This window comes from Quercus lobata, chromosome 9 (genome assembly GCF_001633185.2).
Source record: "Quercus lobata isolate SW786 chromosome 9, ValleyOak3.0 Primary Assembly, whole genome shotgun sequence".
In the NCBI taxonomy this organism is placed as follows: Eukaryota; Viridiplantae; Streptophyta; class Magnoliopsida; order Fagales; family Fagaceae; genus Quercus; species Quercus lobata.
The window spans coordinates 22,072,020-22,081,130 of NC_044912.1; the positions used below are offsets into that span (position 1 = coordinate 22,072,020).

Genomic DNA, 9,111 nt, shown 5'->3' on the forward strand with positions numbered 1-9,111 from the left:
ATTCTCCTATGCAGGCCCCATCCACAATCAAGGCGCCTTCCTTGTCTCAACCTTCCCAACAGGTACCTCAAACCTTATTAGGAATAAGGATCTAGCTTGGGAAAGATTTGGGATGGCTGTGACAGATGCAGACATGACAGCTTGCTATAACATGTCTTTGAAGGACTTCAAACATTCTGGAGTTCATGACCTTTTCAAGGTATGCATGCTTTTTCTTTTTCCTTCTTTTTTTGTCTCGTCTTGTTAGCAAGGTAAACATATTTTTGCTCTAACAAAAACTTTGATTCAGGCAATGTCTAAGTTCATCGTCGCGTCCAGGCAAGCAACTGATCTGGACAAGACGAGGGTCTTGCTGGAGAGGAGGATCAAGGAGGTGAAAGACGAGAGTAAACGGTGGGCTGAGGTAGTTGCTAAGGCCAATGAAGAGGCAAAGGAGCTGCAGAACCAAATTGAAGAGCTGAAGACTGATGTTGTGGAGAAGGACACTCGTCTTGACCACTTATATAAGAAGAATGATGAGCTGAGTGCTCTTCTTGAGAAAGCCAAGGAAGACGCAGTTGCAGAGTTTAAGGTATCCAAGCAGTTTACGGACCTACTGGATACCAACTATGCAGCTGGGTTTGAGGACTTTAGGATGGACACTATGGAGATATTCCCTGACATTGACTTCAGCTTTATCAAGCTCAATCTTAGTGGTGCTCCTACCAGCTCCCTCCTTCAGACAAGTTCAGAAGATGTCAATATAGAGGACGATGCTACAACCTAGCCACACTAGGAGGACCAAAACACCGACGCTCCTCCTACCTGAAGACGAGCTTTTAATACTTTGATCATCTTTGTATTCTTGTGTTTTTCTTAAGTTTTGTTTGGTCCTTAGTCTTGGGACCTGTTACTGTAATTCAAGTACACTAATCTCGTCCATGGTTTTAGGACGAGTCATTAACAATTAGCTTTACTTTTCAAGGTTGTTTGGACGTTGGTTGTCCACCCTTAAACAATTGCTTGACTTTCTTTTCTATTATGGTATGGATAAAAGTTATTTGTGATGTTATCTTGTTTCAAATTTTTACTTATCGATAGAAGTAATTCCTCAAAAAGTACTTGAATTCCATAAGTATAACACGTCTAGGTGAAATGGTGATTACCAGCATTACTTGTCCTAAAACTTAGCTAGTTTTCACCTTTAATGAAGATAAGACAACTTTGCATTCGTCCATAAAATGGATTGCTTTAGTATGCGTCTTATGCATCGTCCATGTGCTGGACGTGCATTATACTTTATCCCGTCCGTTATATGGCTGAACATTCTCTGAACTTGCTATTTTGCTCAGGGAGGTTAAGGCTTTACTTCGTCCATTACTTGGACGAGCATGCCTTTGCTTTGCCCTTTCCCTCATCCATTACTTGGACGAGTATGCCTTTGCCCTTAGGAAAGCTTATTGACGTTACATCTCTGCATCCAGAGAATTTTCTCGTCTTGGGCTATTCAGCCGTCTTGTGAACTAATTTGTACGAAAAATAGCATAGAAACTAAGATTCACACAACATTATGTACATGTCATAAATATTGTTCACAAACGAGGCATATACTTAGAAGCAAATGCCTTCACAGAGTTTTATAAGTACAAACATATCCATAACTTTGTTCATAATTACAACACAAATAATAAAGTAGTTGCATTATTAAACATAAGTAGAATATAAGTAGACAAACAAGCTTCAAGCTCGTCCATAGTAACACCTCTCCAGACTAGCGCTTCTACTGATAGTACCTCCTCAGGTGCTCAGCATTCCAAGGATGTTCTAATTTTCTCCTGTCCAGGGCCTCCAAGTAGTAGGATCCTTGCCTTTTATAGTTGATAACTCTGTAAGGTCCTTCCTAATTAGGCCCCAGTTTCCCGTGAGCTGGGTTCTTGGTTGCCAAAGAAACCTTTTTCAAGACGAGGTCTCCTATGTTGAATCGCCTCGGCTTCACCATCGCATCATACCGTATAGTCATTAGGTTTTTATACCTTGCCGTCCTATGTTTCGTGCCTGCCCTTACCTCGTTTATTAGATCGAGGTTTAAACAAAGTTACTCCTCGTTATCCTTATTCTGATACATCGTCACCCTATGGTTGGCTATGTGCACTTCTGCAGGTATGACCGCTTCGCTTCCATAGGCCAGCTTGAAAGGAGTTTCCCCCGTAGGGGTTCTCACCGTTGTTCTGTACGCCCATAGAAAACCTGGTAGTTCATTTGGCCATACTCCCTTTGCCCCCTCAAGCCAGGTCTTGATAATTTTCAACAAGGATCGGTTTGTAACTTCAACCTGACCGTTTGCTTGGGGATGGGCGGGCAAGCAATAATGATTTTGAATTCTGAAATGTTCACAAAAGTCTCTGAAAATTGCATTGTCAAATTGTCATCCGTTGTCAAACACCAGGACTTTGGGCACCCCAAACCTGTATACAATGTTCTTCCAGAAGAAGCTCTTGACATTTTGTTGTGTGATACTTGCTAAGGGTTCTGCCTCTACCCATTTGGTGAAATAATCAATACCCACCACTAGAAATTTCATCTGCCTCATCACAAGTGGGAAGGGACCCAAGATATCTTGCCCCCATTGTGCAAAAGGCCATGCGGCCATCATTGGGGTGAGATATTCTAATGGTTGTCTAGGGACATTACTAAATCGTTGGCATTGATCACAGACCTTGACATATGCCTTGGCATCAACTTACATGTTTGGCCAGTAGTAGCCTGTGTGGACGACTTTGTGGACAAGCGACCTGGCTCCTGAATGGTTGCAACATGCTCCCTTATGAACTTCCCTCAATACATAGTTAGCCTCATTTGGAGCTAAACACCTCAGATAAGGTTGTGAAAAACCCCTTTTGTACAGTACCTCGTTCATGAGGACGTATTTGCCTGATCTGACCTTGAGCTTCCTGGCCTCGTCTTTTCCTTCTAGAAGCATTCTATCCTTCAAGTATGATATTATTGGAGTCATCCAATTTTCCTCTCCCTCTATCTGATGCACCTCTGGAAAGTCTATGCTAGGTAGATATTGAACTTCATCAAACTCGTCTATTACTTCACTTGATGAGGCTTCTTTTGCTAAAGCATCTGCTTCCATATTTTCTTCTCTTGGGATCTGAATGAAATCAACTTCCTTAAATTTCTTTACAAGGCGTACCACCTTATTATGGTACTTCTTCATTCGTTCTTCTTTGGCTTCAGATGTCCCATTTACTTGGCCTATAACTAACTAAGAGTCTCCCAAGACCAATATTGATTTCGCTTCTACAGATATGGCCAACTCCAACCCTTTAATAAGGGCTTCATACTCAACTTCATTGTTGGTTGTTTGATACTGCAGAAGAACCTTGTGCGTCAATTTATCTCCTTCCGGGGATAATAAAACAATTCCTATTCCTCCTGCATGTTGTGTAGATGATCCATCCACATGGAGAATCTAGTTCTTTCTATTCTCCACTTCGTTTAAGTCTTCATAACTCGGAGTGAACTCTGCAATGAAATCTGCAAGGGCTTGAGCTTTTATTGCATGCCTTGGTTGATATCTGATATCAAATTCACTAAGCTCAACAGCCCATTGGATCAGTCGTCCTGCAGCTTCTAGCTTGTTCATTGCTTTCTTGAGTGGATGATCGGTCATTACATTAATGACATGAGCTTGGAAGTAATGCCTTAGCTTCCTGGAAGCCGTTATCAATGCAAAAGCCAACTTCTCTATTAACGGATATCGTCCTTCCGCTCCCCTTAATGCTCTGCTTGTAGAATACACAAGCTTTTGCACTCTTCCTTCCTCCCTTATCAATGTTGAACTAACGGCATGCAGAGTAACTGCTAAGTACAAATACAACTCCTCTCCCAACACGGATGGACTCAGTAAATGAGCCATAATGAGGTAGATTTTCAAGTCTTGGAAGGCTTTTTGACACTCTTCCGTCCACTCTAATGCTTTTTTAAGTACCTTAAAAAATGGCAAACATTTATCAGTAACTTTAGAGACAAACCTGTTGAGGGCAACAACTCGTTTTGTAAGAGATTGGACTTCTTTGACATTCCATGGAGGTTCCATGTTCAGTATCGCATGGATCTTGTCTGGATTTGCTTCAATCCCTCTATGTGACAGCATGAAACCTAGGAATTTCCCGAATGACACTCTAAAAGCACATTTGCTGGGGTTCAACCTCATATTATACTGCCTGAGTGTGTTAAATGTTTCCTGCAAGTCGTCTAGATGCTTTCCCTCGTCCTGAATTTTCACCAGCATGTCATCTATATAGACTTCTACATTTTGCCCAATTTGTGGACAAAACATGTGGTTAACCAATCTCTGATAAGTTGCTCCAACGTTCTTTAAACTAAAGGGCATTACCTTATAATAGAATAGGCCTTGGCTTGTGACAAAAGATGTCTTCTCTTGATTTGCGTCGTTCATCCTTATCTGATTATATCCAGAGAAAGCATCCATAAAGCTAAGCAGCTTGTGTCCCGTAGTGGAATCTACCAACTAGTCAATGCGAGGCAATAGGTAGCTATCCTTGGGGCAAGTCTTATTCAAATCAGTGAAGTCTACACACATTCTCCACTTACCATTTGCTTTCTTGACCATTACTACATTGGCTAGCCAGTCTAGATAATAAACTTCTCGAATGAACTTTGCTGCAGTCAACTTCTGCACTTCTTCTTTAATAGCATTGTCTCTCTTAGGAGCAAACACCATTTTCTTCTGTCGTACTGGCCTAGAGGAAGGATACACATTCAAACAGTGGGTAATGACACCAAGGTTTATACCCAGCATGTCCTCATGACTCCAAGCAAATACGTCAATACTTTTCCTCAAGAAACAGATGAGGTCCTTCTTGATCCTCTCTTCTAAATCTGCTCCGACCTTAGTGGACCTTTCAGGGTTTTTCTCGTCTAGCGAAATATCTTCCAACACTTCAATGGGCTCAGCTATCATTCTCGAATCTTCAATATTCATCGTTTGAACTTGCTCATCCGTAGCCAACATGCCCAAGTAGCACTCTCTTGCTGCCAACTGATCTCCCTGAACTTGTCCTACTCCATTCTCAATTGGAAATTTGACTAACAGATGGTAAGTAGATGTAACTGCTTTCCAACTATTTAAAGTTGGTCTTCCAATTATGGCATTATAGGAGGATGAGCAATCTACCACCAAGAAATTCACGTCCTTGCTTACCTGTTATGGGTATGCTCCTATCACAACAGGTAGTGTGACAGTGCCTACAAGCTGCACCTTCATTCCATCGAATCCCACCAAGGGTGAATTTACTAGAGGAAGTTGGTCTCGTCCGAGCCTCATCTGCTGAAAGGCAGGGTACTATAAAATAACTGCTGAACTTCCGTTGTCAACCAACACCCTTCTAGTTGTATAATCGGCAATTAGCAAAGTAATCACAATGGCATCATCATGGGGGTGGTGAACTTTTTCAGCGTCCGCATCCGTGAATGTAATTGCTTGCTCGTCCGTGGTCATCATCCTTGGAGATCGTCCAGAGAGTTGAACATTCTGCACTACTTTCAGGTACATCTTCTTGTACTTGGACGACTGAACGACTGAGCATCCTTCTATAATTACTCTAATCTCTCCAAGCGGGGGGCGCGACATGTCTTCTACCTTCCCTTTCAGCTTATCATCCTTATGTTCGTGTCCAAGGAAATTTCTCAACTTTCCTTGTCTTATAAGATTTTCAATCTGCTGTTTCAAATCGTAACATTCGTCCATGTCGTGCCCATGGTCTCTATGGAAGCGGCAATACTTGTTTCTATTGTGCTTATTAGGATCTCCCTTCATTTTCTCTAGCCATTTCAAGGAAGGATCATTCTTAATTTGCATAAGGGCCTGTTCAAGTCGTGTGTTCAATGGTGTGTATTGTTGGCTTCATGCTGAAGGACCAACCCTCTTACCATCTCGGTCCTTTTTATCTTCTGTCCGTCCCTTTTTTGGATGAGGGACTTGCTCAGTGTGACGTGTGTTGTTTGCATCCATTCTTTCAGCTCTCTTCCTTTTCTTGGCTATGATCGCGTCTTCTACATTCATAAAGTTCTGGGCTGAATGGACGAGTTCAGCCATGAATTGGGGTTCCTTCTCATAAAGCTTGTGGATGAATAAATCAGAGTTAACCCTATTGTGAAAGGCCACCAGTAATAACTTATCATCCACCATCGAAGCTTCCCTGTTAAAACGAGTGATAAAGGATCGCAGGCTTTCATTCTCCCCCTGTTCTATGGTTAACAGGCTGGACGAAGAACACTTGTGTCTCTGTCCCCCAATGAAGTTATTAACAAACAACTTACTTAACTCTTCGAAAGAACTTACCGAATTCGAGGGTATTTTACTGAACCATACTCGTGCTGGACCTTTGAGGGTGGTAGGGAAGGCTCTACACATAATTTTGTCGGGGACCCCCTGAAGGTGCATTGTAGTCTTAAAAGTAGCAATGTGATCAAACGGGTCACGTGCTCCATCGTACGAATCCAAAAAAGGCATCTTAAATTTTGGAGGCAAGGGGTGACCATTGATGGAAGCTGTGAAAGGGGAATCTATACGGTGAACTAGATCCTCTACGGGATTCATTCTTTTCATGTTTTCCCTCATCTCGTCCATAACCTTCCTCATCTAGTCAATCTCCCTCTCCAAGTGTGGCACCCTTCTTGATGTGGTGCCCCTTGATTGACTTTCAGGTATATCACTTTTTTCATCTCCTTGGTTCTAGTCTTGTTCTTCCTCATATGCTTCATACCTTTGCCTCCTAAGATGAATCTCCCTTGTCAGTTTTTGGTTTTGATGAGTTAACTCTGCCATAGCGGCTGCCATGGATTGCACATGAACAGAGGATGGTTGCATGGCAGGTGCAGATTGACGATCGCAATAGGGATGGCTAGAAGCGTCCCTACTTTCTTGATGGCCTGGGCTGGTAGCCCTCGATCTAGTCCGAACCATTGTAGCCTTTTTGGCTAAGAAAGGAATCGTAAAACTCAAAGTCTAACAAATCTCTTTTCCCACAATCGGTGCCAACTGATAATATTTTGGAAATTAGTAGGCTGAATAGCATGGATTGTGATGATGTTAAGGGTTGAAGGCCTAAAAAAGAAGAAATGAAAGATCAGAGGAGACCGGGGTTGACCGGTCACAAATCCTCCGATGACAAAGTTAGTCTTTTCTTTCGAAACAAAGAGTTCCAAATTTATGTGGATTGTGTCTGGAAAACACTTACCTTTTATTGTCGGAGATTCGTGCCCTTTTATAGGTTCAGGAAACGGTTATCCATTGAATAACTTCCCCTACCTTTACGAAGTCTGGAAAGTTTATAGTACACCTTCATAACTGCCATGGCGGTTATCTTTTATGTTCTTTCATTCTACAACCGTTGTTGAGCTCGTCCTAAGCAATGTTGGATGGAATGTTGTCCCAAAGCGGGAGAATGGACATGACAAACTCGTCTAGAGACCTCTATGGACGAAGGACGAGTTGCTCATTTCCTGTCATTCCTTCTCTAGACGACCACTATGGAAGAATATGGAGTTGGTTTATTTTTAGACACCATCGATAACTACCTCACCTGATTCTGAATCTCATGAAGAGAAAGAACCTTCCTCTAGGATCAAGTTGAATCATCCTTCTGAAATTATTATGGGAAACATGAATGAACTTACACTAAGGAAGCGTACAGTTGATAAATGTGTTGCTAACTTTGTGTCATATTCTTGTTATTTGTCGCAGGTTGAACCCACCAAGGTTGAGGAAGCTCTTCAGAATAAAAGCTGGGTTGAGGCTATGCATGATGAACTACTTCAGTTTCAAAGGAATGATGTCTGGACTCTAGTACCTAGACCGGAAGGTGAGCACATCATTGGCACAAAGTAGTTATTCTGCAATAAGACTGATGAAGAGTGTAATGTGATCAGCAACAAGGCTCATCTTGTGGCTTAAGGATACTCTCAAATGGAAGGAGTAGACTATGATGAGACATTTGCTCCAGTAGCCCGTATGGAGTCCATCAAGATTCTCCTAGCCCTAGCATGTCACTTGAAGTTCAAGCTTTACCAAATGGAAGTAAAGACTGCTTTCTTGAATGGGTTCCTTAAAGAAGATGTTTATGTGGCTCAACCAATAGGATTCATTGATCCACACTTTCCGGACCACATGTTGTACCTCAAGAAGGTACTCTATGGTTTAAATCAAGCCCCCAGAGCTTGGTATGATTGGCTCACACAATACTTGGTATCACATGGGTTCAGAAGAGGAAAAGTTGATCAAACTCTTTTCATCAAAAGGGAAGACGACAAGTTATTGCATGTTTGTGCTACCACGCGTTATTGCATGTTAATTGATCTGATTAATTAACTTGGCTAAGTAATTGGTTACTTTACCATAAGAGGTCAATACATTCTTAGCCTATCAAAAAATATTCTCTTTCAATATATGCAAATTTAACACGATGTGATCCATAAACAGATGTATGCAAAACCTTCAGAGACAATCAGTTAAGACTATACAAAATAGATCTCAATGATATAAAAATTCAACATGCAAAGTGTTTTCATGTGTCAAGGTATTTTGAAAACTAAAATCAGCATCAAGAGAAAATATTTATACATTTATTATCTATCATATCTCAAAAAAAAATTCCAAATTTTTAATAGTTCACACATTAAGAAAAATAACATATACTAAAATGTACAAAACTCAAAAATTAATCAATCAATTTTTAAATCAAGTTGAGTACACAATTTAGCAAAGTGTATGCGTGTTATGTGTGAAAACAATGAGAGATATGACTGCAAAAATGTAAGATGGATAAAGAAAATAATGCAATGCATGTGAATCCAAACACAAATGATGCATGAAAAGACTAATCAGTCAAGAAACTAAAAATTGAAAATTTTCCAGTTTTGATTGGTTGAAAGGAATCGAGTATTAAAAAAAAAAAAAAAAAACTTCCTAGGAAATTTTAATGGTCGAGCATTGATTGGACATCAATCAAATCAAGCAGAGAGTTTTTACTTTAAAACCTAAACATGTTCAATCAGTCAAGGGTAATCTTCGATTGATCCAAATAGTGAAAATTTTAAACC

At 40.8% G+C, this 9,111-nt stretch overlaps 1 protein-coding gene across 1 annotated transcript; it reads right to left on the reverse strand.

Annotated features, from left to right (window-relative positions):
* Positions 1-5,914: 5,914 nt before the first annotated feature.
* LOC115961396 lies at positions 5,915-6,652 on the reverse strand. The gene has a single exon (XM_031080384.1). The coding sequence runs from the start codon at positions 6,650-6,652 to the stop codon at positions 5,915-5,917; it is 738 nt and encodes a 245-aa protein (XP_030936244.1).
* Between the last annotated feature and the right edge of the window lie 2,459 nt (positions 6,653-9,111).

Coding starts and splice junctions, on each gene's coding strand:
- LOC115961396 (XM_031080384.1), bottom strand. CDS start 6,652: ATGAGGAAGGTTATGGACGAGATGAGGGAAAACATGAAAAGAATGAAT.